General features: G+C 38.3%; 2 protein-coding genes across 2 annotated transcripts; one reads left to right on the plus strand and one right to left on the minus strand.

Moving 5' to 3' along the window:
• The first annotated feature begins 2,943 nt into the window (after window positions 1-2,943).
• LOC111430476 (cytochrome b-c1 complex subunit 6) lies at window positions 2,944-5,954 on the plus strand. The gene is made up of 5 exons (XM_023066709.1): window positions 2,944-3,052; window positions 3,998-4,046; window positions 4,710-4,794; window positions 5,554-5,643; window positions 5,739-5,954. Coding segments are annotated over exons 2-5 (210 nt in total). The 5' UTR covers window positions 2,944-3,052; window positions 3,998-4,044; the 3' UTR covers window positions 5,772-5,954.
• Window positions 5,955-7,151: 1,197 nt separating this feature from the next.
• On the minus strand, window positions 7,152-10,172 carry LOC111430769 (probable WRKY transcription factor 9). Its single transcript, XM_023067173.1, has 5 exons — window positions 10,012-10,172; window positions 9,796-9,936; window positions 8,864-9,184; window positions 8,655-8,768; window positions 7,152-7,798 (listed from the first exon to the last, which is right to left on the minus strand). Exons 1-5 carry the CDS (start codon window positions 10,144-10,146, stop codon window positions 7,274-7,276), a joined length of 1,236 nt encoding a protein of 411 aa, XP_022922941.1. The 5' UTR covers window positions 10,147-10,172; the 3' UTR covers window positions 7,152-7,273.
• Window positions 10,173-13,566: the final 3,394 nt, after the last annotated feature.

A 13,566-nucleotide genomic window follows, 5' to 3' on the forward strand; every position in this document is an offset into this window, starting at 1 on the left:
AAAAAAAAAAAAAAAAAAACACATTACTTTTAGGTTTCATTCTTTATTTTAATTTTTAAATCATAACTTTATTCCAACAATTTTTTATTTATTTAATACTTAAAAATTTATCTAATAAGTAAATTTTTAAATTTTTATGTAATAAATTTGTGAATTTGGAATTTGTAATTTGAGAGGCTAATATATAGTTGTGTTTATTTTCTAATGTTGTTCTAAGCTAAGTACAATTATGGTCTGATATGATACTATATGAGTAGAATTCTCATGATACGAACAAAAAATGTATTTTATTGAGAGCTCTATAAAGATATCGAGCTTCAATGAAGGAGAAACGGGATTCTATTATTTTGATTTCTAGTTTAGATTTTGAATGGCTTTTGCTCTTTCACAGTGAAAATGGAAGACCCGAAACTACAAGCATTCCCGTTCTCAATCAATTTTTTGAATTGTTAATAAATTAAATGTTCCATAGGCACCCAAATGTTCCATATTGTCTATTGTTTTTCTTTTGTCGCCGCCGCCACTGCCACCGCCGGTGACGGTGTCGCTTCTGTGGTTTTCTTCTCCTCCTCGGTGGCTTTTGTGAGTTCTGCTGCTACCTTGACGATAGCTTTTTGGGGCTCTACCATTGCTGCCTCGACGGCGGCCTTTTGGGGAGCTACTGCCGCTGCCTCGACCACTACCGGCGCGGCCTCGACGGCCGCCTTTTGTGGCACTACCGGCGCGGCCTCGACGGCTGCCTTCTGGGGCACTACCGCCGCTGCCTCGACGGCGGCCTTTTCGGGCACTACCGCCGCTGCCTCGACGGCGGCCTTTTCGGGCACTACCGCCGCTGCCTCGACGGCGGCCTTTTCGGGCACTACCGCCGCCGCCTCGACTGCGGCCTTTTCGGGCACTACCGCCGCTGCCTCGACGGCGGCCTTTTCGGGCACTACCGCCGCTGCCTCGACGGCGGCCTTTTCGGGCACTACCGCCGCTGCCTCGACGGCGGCCTTTTCGGGCACTACCGCCGCTGCCTCGACGGCGGCCTTTTCGGGCACTACCGCCGCTGCCTCGACGGCGGCCTTTTCGGGCACTACCGCCGCTGCCTCGACGGCGGCCTTTTCGGGCACTACCGCCGCTGCCTCGACGGCGGCCTTTTCGGGCACTACCGCCGCTGCCTCGACGGCGGCCTTTTCGGGCACTACCGCCGCTGCCTCGACGGCGGCCTTTTCGGGCACTACCGCCGCTGCCTCGACGGCGGCCTTTTCGGGCACTACCGCCGCTGCCTCGACGGCGGCCTTTTCGGGCACTACCGCCGCTGCCTCGACGGCGGCCTTTTCGGGCACTACCGCCGCTGCCTCGACGGCGGCCTTTTCGGGCACTACCGCCGCTGCCTCGACGGCGGCCTTTTCGGGCACTACCGCCGCTGCCTCGACGGCGGCCTTTTCGGGCACTACCGCCGCCGCCTCGACTGCGGCCTTTTCGGGCACTACCGCCGCCGCCTCGACTGCGGCCTTTTCGGGCACTACCGCCGCCGCCTCGACTGCGGCCTTTTCGGGCGCTACCGCCGCTGCCTCGACTGCGGCCTTTTGTGGCGCTACTGCCGCTGCCTCGACGGCTGCCTTTTGTGGCGCTACTGCCGCTGCCTCGACGGCTGCCTTTTGTGGCGCTACTGCCGCTGCCTCGACGGCTGCCTTTTGGGGAGCTACTGCCGCGGCCTCGACGGCCGCCTTTTGGGGAGCTACTGCCGCGGCCTCGACGGCCACCTTTTGGGGCACTACCGGCGCTGCCTCGACGGCGGCCTTCTGGGGCACTACCGGCGCTGCCTCGACGGCGGCCTTCTGGGGCACTACCGGCGCTGACTCGACGGCGGCCTTCTGGGGCACTACCGGCGCTGACTCGACGGCGGCCTTCTGGGGCACTACCGGCGCTGACTCGACGGCGGCCTTCTGGGGCACTACCGGCGCTGACTCGACGGCGGCTTTGTGTGGCTCTACCGGCGCTGCCTCGACAGTGGCTTTCTGGGGTTCTACAGCCAGGTGGACAGTGTCTTTCTCGGACACCGCCACATCCTGAACGGTAGCTTTATGGGGTTCAGCCGCCGGCATTGCAACAACAGCAAGTAGATGCGGTGCATGATCTAGCACCGTACCTTCTTCATTGGGCTCATCATTTTGGGCCTTAATTGGAACTTCCACCTCATTCTTCGCTTCATTCTACAAAGAAAACAAAAAAATTAATACAATTTAAAAAATTAGAATTAAAAAACACAGAGTAATTAAAATTACCTGAAGGAGCAAAGAGCCAAGCGAAACGGGTTCCTCCTGAATGTTCTTCTCATAAACTTGATCACATTCAACCTTCACTTCCTTCTCCTCAATAGTCACCTCCGCCAGTATGGTCTCCTTGACAACAGGGAGGGGCAGGGGGGTGTCTTCTTTCTCGTAGGTCTTCGGCTTGCTAGCGCAGCCACCCATGTCAACACTGAATGTCGAGAAAGAAGGTAAAATAATGGAGGAGACAGGAAGAGGGTTCAAGATGTTCGAGGCAGTTGAAGGTGAATGAGGATGAAAATGGGGTAATTATATTGCCCTACATGGTAAATTATTCACTGGTTAACCGTAAGTTTAGGCATTCAACAACAACAAATTAACCCCACTTTTACCCGTTCAAAACATTATCCTTTACTAAAATTACTATTTTTGGTCATAATTATATTATTTTAAACATTTTCTTTTTTAAAAATATTATTTTTTAAAAATAATTATATTAATTTAAAAATAAATCTAAAATTAATTAATATTTTCATTTTAATTTAAAATTTAGATTCTTATAAAAATTAATATTTTTCTTTTACCATTAATAGACATTTTTAATTTGTAATTTAATTAGGCTCCAAAAGGGATTTTTGACCCGACCCGAACAAATGTACCGAATCCGAATGCAACCGGCCCGCGAAGCTTCTTGAACCGGGAAAGTGGGGGATTTGTCATATTGCAGTTTCTCAGCTCCGAAACTAAACCTAATCAGAGTTGCTAGTTTCCTCCCAGATTCGTGTTTCAGCTCCAAGGTATGGATTTGGAGTCGAGAGGCTTTCGCCGTTTTTAAATTTTGTTTGTTTTTGAGCTTTATATAATTTTTGTTCCCTGTTTCTCTTTTCTCTTTTTGTTTTTTTTATGATCAGATCCGTGTTTGGTTTTCCTCCATTCGTCGATCGTTTGTTTTGGCATTTATGGGGGCTTTTGATTTCTTATATCGATTTGATTTGTTTCCTTTGAAGTTTTCTTAGAGATCAATGAAGGTTTTTTGTTTTTCTATGTGCGATTATATTATTATGTCGTTTGTTCTGTCTCTCAGTAGTTGGTTTTCGAGGGGAATTTGTTATGTTTGATTATATGATCTGAATTGTTGTTTTTGATACACATTCAAGTCTCGAATTTTGAAATGGTGTTTCCGTTTCTCTTGTAATGGAATCAAGATTAACGAGTATCATTAGATTACGTACCTTACTTAATTTCCCTTACCATAGGCAGTTCGATTCGTGGGTACAAATCATTGGGCTGAAATCAATTGCTTTTCCTTTGGTGAAATTGATGAGACTTTCTGATAGTAGTACCTTCCATTCTGAATGTTTCACATCTGAACCTGAAATCTAATCTTACGTACACAATGATACTAATGTCCCACGTTGGTTGGGGAGGAGAACAAACCACCACTTATAAGAATGTAGAAACCTTCCCCTAGTAGACGCGCTTTAAAGCCTTGAGGGGAAGCCCGAAAGGGAAAGCCCAAAGAGGACAATATCTGCTAGCGGTGGGCCTGGGTCGTTACACTTAGATGATGGAGTTTAGCTCGAGGCTGGTCAATTTAAATTCTTAATGGATCTTTTGTATGCCTTTCCTCAAAAGAATGCTTGAGATAAAGGCATCGACATTTTGAATTTGTGGAATGAAGTTCATGGTTTTTGGTGTCAGCATTTATGTGCAAACTAAAATTTAATTTTAATGTTTTTCAGGTTTTCTTCACTACTCTTTTGCTCCAAGTCAGTACTATTTATTAGCAATGTAAGTACCTTTATTGTTATTATTATTATTTAGGTTTCAGCTTCACCATAAATTATACACTATTTTTTGAGCGTTTTATTTCTTACACGATGAACTTTTTGATTGTCTGCTACGTACTTTAGATTTGTATCCCTGTAGTCAAGTGCTGTTTTGTTAGCGTTTATTGCCTTATTTGGCATTCAGAAATTTTTAATCCCACTCGTTTTTCCCTCGAAAGTAGCCCATAGTGGTGGGAAGAGTTATTAGGGTGGACTGTGGTGTACATACCTGGACAAATGTTTCTTTGAATCTTGATTGTTGGAACAATCACCATGACAAGTATCAGCTCCCTGCTGCTGAAATGAAATCATGAAATATAGAAGTGCTGTGATTTTTGCATATTTTGGGAAGAATTAGTTTGCTGTAGATTTAGTTTCAATGTAAATCAGACATTTAGCAGATGTAAGGTTTTTGGAGATTTGTAAGGTTTAATAATCAGTAGGATAGTTACATTCACAAATACCAACGAATAAAGTATGCTGGAGTGGAAATTGAGATCTTCATATGGTTGGAACTTGGAAGCTACTTTTACATGCATTTCTTTTCCATACTCCGTCTTTGTCTTTCATTGTGTTGAAGATTATTTGTATTGATATCTACGTTTCTTTGTTTCCTCGTATGTAGGGCGGATGAAGAACCTGTTGATCAGAAAAGGTATCTTGAAGAAGCTTGCAAGCCCAAGTGTGTGAAACCACTACTTGAATATCAGGTACAGGGTGTTAAGTAGAGAAGGATTTAAAAAATAACACAAAGACAAGCCACTCAAATACTAAGTAGCACTATTTAAATTCTCTTTTTATTAGTCGTTCCAACATTATATTTCATAATTTCTCTTTCGATTATGCGTCTTATTTTTGCCGTTAAGGGTAATAGTACGAACTTGTTAGTGCAACCTTTTTTTTATTCTTTTGGATGGAAGTCATTTTTATTTTGACGAGCTTACTTTCGGTTTCCTTTTGCTGGTTTTTTTTGTATGCTCTTGTATATACTTTCATTAAGAAGCCCTGTTTGTCATCCAGAGGTGTTAGGGCGATCTTGCCCTTGGCAATTATGGTGAAAGATCCTTGGCTTATCATGTTAATCATTTAGGTCACGAAGGCAACAATAGCCCTCAACAAATTGTCTTTTATGAAATGTAGCTCCATTGATCTGTGAATTCAACTCAATATTGATGGCAAATTGGGATATGTTTTTCCTTGAACTTGAGACAACTCACGTTTCACTGATTCTAGTTGATATCATGCTTTGGGGTTCACGTTGACTCGGGTCACTTGTCGTCCTTTTATTGTGGTGTTGATGAATCTTAACCAGTCATCAAGTTTTATGCAATCTCTTATATCTATGGGTGTCAACTGGTGATTGATTGACATATAGGAACAAAAAGGGTCTTAATTTTTTAGTTTGTTTATCACGTCTGAGCAGATTCAAATTAAGGTAAAATGATGGTTATTGTCTTTCGATGTCATAGGCGTGCGTGAAGAGAATCCAAGGGGACGAGAGTGGTCATAAGCATTGCACTGGACAATATTTTGATTACTGGTCTTGCATCGACAAATGTGTAAGTAACGTTCGGTTTTTATAGAAATTAGATTACAGAATCAAACGAGCTCGTGCTCGAGCCTTGAACTAACTTCAAAGATGCTGTTCTTGCAGGTTGCACCAAAACTATTTACGAAACTGAAGTAATGGACAATTGTTAGGGATGTGGGGATCCTTTCCTTTTGTGCTTGATTTTTTATGCAACCTGTTTTTGTGGACTTGGTTTTTGCATCTACAAAAAATGCCAAGGGCTGTGCAATTTTATAAAAATTATGAAGACCTTTAACCATGGTCAATAAGAAAGGATGTTGGATTCACGTTTTGAGCTTGTGAAAACTTCTTCCTTTAAATCTATGATTGCTTTATATAAACATTAGTGATCTAAAACCAGTAGTTTCAGAATTTGCTGTTACTCGGTTTGTCTGATGGCTGTGCATTTTGTGAATCATCTGCCCATTGAGATTCAGTTTGGGACAAGTAAATTATCACTTTTTGGTCCAATGCCTGCTTTCTAGTTTACACAGGCTGCTGTGGATTGGTAGGTAGATGACGATGAAGCTATAAGGTAAATTATAAATTTAGTCTCGAAACTTTAAAATTTTTGTCGATATAGTGTCTGAACTTATTGGTCTTTTTAACTTTGATTGACAAAATTATAAGTTTAAGGTTTTATTTGATGTACTTGTCACCGTTAATTCGACCGAACTCTTGAACCTTGGTATTGAGATTGTTTGGGAGACGTGGTCTAAGTCCAATATCGATGATACTAAAACTAGAATAATATACAATACAAGGTTAGGAGGCTGAAAAGTTGCTGTTTCAACCCATCTTGAACAATGAATTCCAAACAAGTGAATGTGATCTTGCTCTTCATCAGGAGTCGAGGTTCTGGTTTAGTAGCTCTTTGAGTGGATTCACCTCCCCCTTTTCTTCAAAATACCTCGTTAGGCCTCTTAATTTATCAATTAGATGTAAAATTGATAGTTTAGAGATTTACTAGATATATATAATACCACTCGTCACAATCGGCACTCACTTTCCAATGACAAGTGAGTTAAGTCAATTCGTTCTCGCGTCGCTTACGGCCAAGCGATGTATGCTCGAGCCTTTGGCCTCGGTTTTAAGAGAAGGTTTTAGGCGATGTATGCTCGAGCCTTTGGCCTCGATTTTAAGAGAAGGTTTTAGGCGATGTATGCTCGAGCCTTTGGCCTCGGTTTTAAGAGAAGGTTTTAGAAAACGAGTGCAGAGAGAAATTTTCGAAAGAGACGTTATATAAACAAGCAATAGAGAATGTTGTATAAGCGAGAGAATTAACGCTCACATACGTTGTATAAGCGAGAGAATTAACGCTCTGGGTTGGGAGAAGTTGACGAGCTAAATTAAACAAATTTTATTTTATTATTTTTATTATTATTTATATTTTACTTGTCAAGTAGATGCTATATAATATCAAACCAAGACATATTTATTCTTTCATTCTATGAATTCTTACAGAACTCTCGTCAGAAAATCAAATCATGGAAACAAAAACTACAAATATAAATACATATTTTGGATCAAACTGAAAAAAAAAAAAAAAAAAAAAATTTACTCTGAATCTCCCTCCAAATTACTTCCCATTCAAAGAGAGGGACTCAACAACCCAATTCTTATTTGGCGGCGTCGCCGTCGCCGTCCTTACCAGAACCAAAAGAAGAAGAACGTTCAATAGGATCCGGCATCGACGTCGTGCGGTTGTTCTCTTTATTAATAAGCGTCGAAATGGCAGCCGCCACGGCGACTCGAAACTTAGGGTCAGAAGCAATAGCAGACACACTCTCCGCCGTCAGCGGTGGCTTATTACCGTCGGTAGCGTTCCAACTCCGGCCATGGAGGGAACCCATAAGATGATTAGGTTGAAAGTTTCTATGGAAGAAGGAATGGGGCAAATCGGAGGTGGAAGAGTTAGCCATTGAAGGGCTGTAAAAGCTGTTGGCAGAGGGCTCATTAGGGTTTGGAGAATAGGAAGAGGAGTTCAGAATATTAGGGTTAGTATTAGCGGAGTCTAAGAGCATGAAGGAAGCTGCTGCTGAAGCTGTGGAAGCCATGGCTGTGGCTCCGACAGGGAGTGGATGATTATGTGTTCCTTCGTACGTTGTTATCAGAATCGACATGTCTTCTAAGCATCTCTGGACCTAAAAATGAAGACTTTAATGTAAGAAAAAAGTCACCAAATTATGGTTAAATTATGCAAAATACCCGACACCTTTAACATCTAGAGAGCTTTTTGTCTCGTTAAAAGGGTAAAAACGTAAATTGACGTAACGTCTAATGTGTAAAAATTTGAAAAATACCTAACATCATTAGAACATTATTGATTAAATGTGTTCGTGGGTTAGGTTGAGTCGGGTTGATACATTTTTAAGATCCAACCCAAATGTTCGACTTAAATTTTTTTTTAATAAGAACCTAACGACCCAACCTAACCTAACCCAAATTAGTTCTTGATCTATCTAACATTTTTAAAAAGTTTAGGAACGTAATAGACACAAAACTAAAACTCGAGGGATCTATTAGAAAATTTTAAAATTTAAGAACCTAATAGGCATTAGGCATTGTTGACTTTTGACAATTGAGAGGAAAATGTCGACTGAACAAAAACCGATCGAAGGAAAACTCCTTCGAAGAAGAAAATAACTGAAAACAAAGGGAGAGAGAAATAATCGCTGAAGACCCCGATAGTTATTTGATTAGTTTCACATATTTAAATAACAAACCTATCCTAAATTTGAGTAGTGGCACAGAGCTCCGGCCAAACCTTGCACGCCAAATTTGGCCCATGGCCAGCAAAAGAAAATAAGCTTTTCATTCAACGTAGGGTTAATTCAGATATTCAAAAGTAAAAAAAAAAACAACCACGAAATGTAAGGAAACGTGTGAATAAAACCATAGCTTTTATCTACCCGTCATAAAATCGAAATTTTAAGGACCTATGATGTCAATTTAAAAGTTAATGTACTAAACTTATAGTCGAGCCCAAAAAGACGATACCTGTTTTCTAACAGGGCATCCCGGGGCAACTGTGCAACGATAGTAGGCTCGAGGGCACGGATTACCCTTTGCAATTTTTTGACCATATTTCCTCCATTGACAACCATCGTTCATCTACAATAACATTACATTGAAACATTACAACATAAATTTTATAAACATCCTTAAACTTCGTTAAAATAAAATTTTGGTTTGATATTGCAACTTACAGTGGCAGATTCACATCTAGCTCGCACAGAAACCCTAGTTTTCCTGTTTTGTGGGGGTGCCATTCCTTGCAATAACTCAGGCCTTTGTGGCTTCTTCTTTTCTCTTGTTTCTTCTTGTAATTCCCTATGGTTATCTTCTTTGTTGTTTGCATGGAGCCCTAATGATAACCCTAGTTCCCTCTCCTTTAGCTCCTCCTCCTTCGATGGCGGCGACCGAGCTTGTCTCTTCTTCTTCGACATTTCCTCGAGATCCAAGTCTAGGTTTCGTATGTCATGCCTCTTCTTCTCGTTTCCTTGGAATAATACAAAGCTACGAGAGGCCTGTGCATACACGAATAGAGATATCGATTATATTGAGTGAGATAACAAGATTTGAACATTCATCAATTACCGCTCAACTACAAATATTGTCCGTTTTGACCCGTTACGTATCGCTATCAACCTCATGATTTTAAAACGTGTGTGTCAGGGCAAGGTTTCCACACTCTTATTATAAGGAATGTTTCGTTTCTCTCTCTCCAACCGATTTGAGATCTCATAACTATGTTCGTGTTGATAATCAACAACACATCTCTCGTTTCAGTGGATAAGTGATGATTTTTAGATGTAAGAGTGATAATCATACTAAGAGGTCAAATTTTGCACGAAACCCAACAAATAGATTATATAATTGAATTGAGCTGAAACTAAATTAATGTTCAAATTCACTAAGACCAATAAACTTAAAACGCTACCTTTTTTTTTTGTTACGGGTATCTCTCGTAAGACCTCAACCTATCTACTCGAGTCCGGTACGAATATATAGAAAAGGGTATTCCTAGACGTGCATAGGGATTGTGTTTATTTGCGAGAATGGATCCAATTTCGATCCTTTGATACGACGAGTATAAAACCCGTATGGATGAACAAAGAGAGAAGGGGTTTGAGGGTACCTTGTTGGTGAGGTTGTTTTGTTGGATGATACCAATTTTGGTTTCAAGATCATAGTAATCTTTCGTGGTTTGTTCCACAGCTCGTCTCAACGCTTTGTTCTCTTCTTTCATTCGATCCATTTCCATTTGTAACGCCGAAATCTATTGAACATATAATTCTCGATTAAGAATCGATGAGTTCAACAAGACGGGTTAAAGGGTTCTTAAGAAGCTTACCTCTCCACCATTAATGTCGACTGCCAAACCTTCTCTCGAACCGGAGGCAGCAACTTGTTCTTGATCTTGTTCTTGTTCGTGTTCTTGTTCTTGTTCTTGTTCTTGATCAATTTTGAGTGAGAGATCAATCTCCATAACCCTCTTTGGCTTTCTCTCTCTTACTGTTCAGATTGTTGAATATCACAATCTCTCTCTCTTAATACAAATTTTGAGGCACCAAAGTCAATTCTCTCGTCTCAATGGAATAATTATTATTAGATTGACTTTAATGGGTCCCCTTTATTAATTAACCTTCATTCACTTAATTAAAAATAACTTTCCGACTCCAAACCCTAAACTCGAGCTAGATGTATGAGAGAGAAATTGTGTATCAACTGTAATTACTCGGGATAGCTACTTAATATCATCACTAGCACAATAGGGTTAACATAAATTGCATAGAGAGTTGTGTCTTGTAAATCCCGACATCTCTACCAAGTGTCTTGTAAATCTCTTCTCGATTGTTCTTAATAAAGTATGCGAGTGTTTCCCACCGAGAGTTGTGTTCAACATAAATTTCATACAAAGTTATTTAGAATAGTTACGTGCAAACGTGCAAATGTTATATACCCGTTAGGTCTCATGGTTATTTGGGCTAGTTACGTGCAAATTTTATATACCTTTTAGGTCTCACGGGTATTAAGGAAAGTTATGTAAAAATTTCATATAGTTGCTCGGTCTTACTCTTATTAAGGATAGATAAGTAAAACTTTTGGATACCTATCATGTCTTACGGTTATTAAGGTAGCTAAGTGTAAATTTCATATATATAAGGTTAGCTACGTTGTGACAGCTATTTTCACGGTTTTTACCTTTTTATTCCTCGAGTGAAAACTCGGTTTTAGCCCTACGCAAACTATATGGTAATTAAGAGAAACTTTAGCAGCCGCATTAGCCTAAGTTGTAATTAATTAAGCAGCCCCAACTATTTATTGTAGCTAATTATTGGCGTTGTTGTTTTCGATATGTATTAATTTACTAAACTATACTCAAATCGATAATTATTTCTCACTTTTGAGAAAAGTAAAGAAATTATCTTTAAGCAAATTTAAAAACAAATAAAAAATTATTTTATTTAGATATTTACGTGACACTCGAGTAATGGAAGAATACATAAATGAATCAAAACCACGTCTAGACGAGAGTAATCTAAAAAATGCATAAAAGAATTAAAATTTACCTTTGTTTTCAGTGGCTCAATTACAGTGATTTCAAAGTCAAACAGTAATTTTACATCGAGTAACCTTATAGAATTGTTGGATGAAACATGTTAGTAAAGACAAAACATACTTAAAAAGGTTATTTGTCCAAATAGGGATTAAATTTTAAAATTAGCTGTCATTATTTATGGTGTTTGGAGTTCAAATTTTTTATTAAATAATAATGTGAAAAAGAAAGGAAAATAAATCGAATTAAATATTAATGTTTTATTTAAAGAAATCCGTTGAGAAAGAGAAAGCTTGGGATCCCATCTTGAAATGGTCAACGCCAAGACCTCATAACTCTACACCCATGTTTCTCTATTTTTCTTTCCTAATAAATATTATATTTATATATTTATATATTTTATTCCAATGGAATTATTAAATTTTATTTTTTATTATTATTTGGAAGAAAATAATTATTTGATTTATTATTAATATAATAATGTCGACCACCATTCACGTTACCAATGAAAATAATATGAAAATAAAGAATTTAATGATAAATTTATGGGTTTGATTTGCAAACAAGGACAAAATAATATAATAATTGTCCTATGAATTAGCTTAGTTGATTTCTAGATCTATGGATATTAAACAATTATGTGAACTATATTCCATTATTTTAACACTCAGATAAGCGGTAAGCCGTTGTTGTTGAAACTCTCTTTCGAAATCTCTTTGTCCTGTTTTCTAAAACTTCTCTTCTTGAACCGGGACCAGAAGCTCGAGTATACGTCGTTTGGCCGTACGCTGCGCAAGAACGAATTGACTTAATTCACTCGTTACTGGGAAGTGAGTGTCGCACAATCGCAGGCTGCTGCCATCAAAAGTGTTATTGTGAAACCTGAACTATAAAGGTTAAGTTCAGTTAAATTTTTTAAAAATAAAAAATTGGTTCGATTTGAATTTTTTTTTTATTATTATTATTAAATCAACTCGACTTAATCAGATTAATTATCTTACATATTTAAATAAAAAAATAATTATTTTAGATATTTAATATTGATATTTGTGAAACAATATCTCCCATTTAAACGGGCTTTTTAATATATATATATATTTTTTTCTCTAATAATTAAGTATTTATTTTTATGTCAACTAAATTATTTATTTATTTATTTTTATTATTTTATTATTTTATTGTGAACTCACTTGCAATTTGCAAAAATCAAGGTTAAGGATAAAATAATAATAATAATAATAAAAGTAACGTAGAGATTACATAAAGTCCATAGTTTTGAGGGTTTTAAAATCAATTGGATAATGTTTTTTTTTTTTGACAAATAAGAATAAATTAAGAGCCATATGGCTACAAAAATGGGAGACACGTGGCATACCTATTCACTTTAATGAGATTCGACAAATCACATCCTCAGTTCTCGAGCTTTGAAAATTGTGTCTATAATATGTCGTATTTAATAGATTCAATTGTGTCTAAAATTTAGAAATTATTTCAATTTAGTTTCTGAAAGGTTCGAAATATATATCTTAATCTCTAAATTTTAGGTTTAGTTTATGGATTCATGAACAGTTCAAGTTTAATAATTTAACGAGTAGACGGGAGGCGTGGACTAAATTAAGTGTTTAAAAATTATGAATCGTAAAGAGGAAAGGGTCGGGATCTTGCTTGCACATTTAAAGCTTTAGAGTTGACCTCCATTAATGAAGAACATAGCCCATTTCAATTTTTGTAAGCATATAATATACATATTAATGGGAAAATAGATTATTTTAACGTATAGTTTTTAATGAATTGAATCAGATCGAATGCTTAAATTATGAACTTAGAGACTTAGAGATTGTTTATATTAATTTATACTATCAATAGATAGAGAGTGGTGTGGACAGGAGAAATCAACGCAGCCATTTCATGCCTTGAGATACTACCAATTATTACTTATATTATATTAAGCTTCTTGTTAGGAGCCCTCGATCCTTCGTTGTTGACTTGAGCAAAGTTCAACCGTAGTTGTTTATAACGATTAAAGAAATGAAATGTTCGAGTCTTCCACTCTGTAATATTATTGAACGAAAACTTGGGTTTGTTTATTTGAAACTTGATTGAAGTAATTATGAAAATAAGAAAAAAGAATAGTTGTTGGAACGTGAGATTTGCAATGAGGCTGACCTAAATCACGTCCGGATTAAAATGACAATCAATTTGGATGAGATTTGTGCTCATAATATATTGGATGATGCCCATCCTACCTCCTTTACGCTCTTCACGTCACATATTTGTTTCAATAGAATCTTTCAGTGGCATGTTTCGGTTTTCTTCTCTATTACTTAGAAAAAGTGAGTAACCAGTTCA

The sequence above is a fragment of the Cucurbita moschata genome, unplaced genomic scaffold, assembly GCF_002738365.1.
Source record: "Cucurbita moschata cultivar Rifu unplaced genomic scaffold, Cmos_1.0 Cmo_Scf00034, whole genome shotgun sequence".
Classification (NCBI taxonomy): domain Eukaryota; kingdom Viridiplantae; phylum Streptophyta; class Magnoliopsida; order Cucurbitales; family Cucurbitaceae; genus Cucurbita; species Cucurbita moschata.

Bases quoted from the DNA above. Each gene is read 5' to 3' on its own strand.
- LOC111430769 (XM_023067173.1), bottom strand. From the start codon at position 10,146: ATGGAGATTGATCTCTCACTCAAAATTGATCAAGAACAAGAACAAGAA. The intron at 9,937-10,011 runs GTAAGCTTCTTA...TATGTTCAATAG, and splicing joins TCGACATTAATGGTGGAGAG to ATTTCGGCGTTACAAATGGA. The intron at 7,799-8,654 runs GTATCGTCTTTT...CTTCATTTTTAG, and splicing joins GATGCCCTGTTAGAAAACAG to GTCCAGAGATGCTTAGAAGA.
- LOC111430476 (XM_023066709.1), top strand. The intron at 4,795-5,553 runs GTACAGGGTGTT...TCGATGTCATAG, and splicing joins AACCACTACTTGAATATCAG to GCGTGCGTGAAGAGAATCCA. The intron at 5,644-5,738 runs GTAAGTAACGTT...CTGTTCTTGCAG, and splicing joins GGTCTTGCATCGACAAATGT to GTTGCACCAAAACTATTTAC.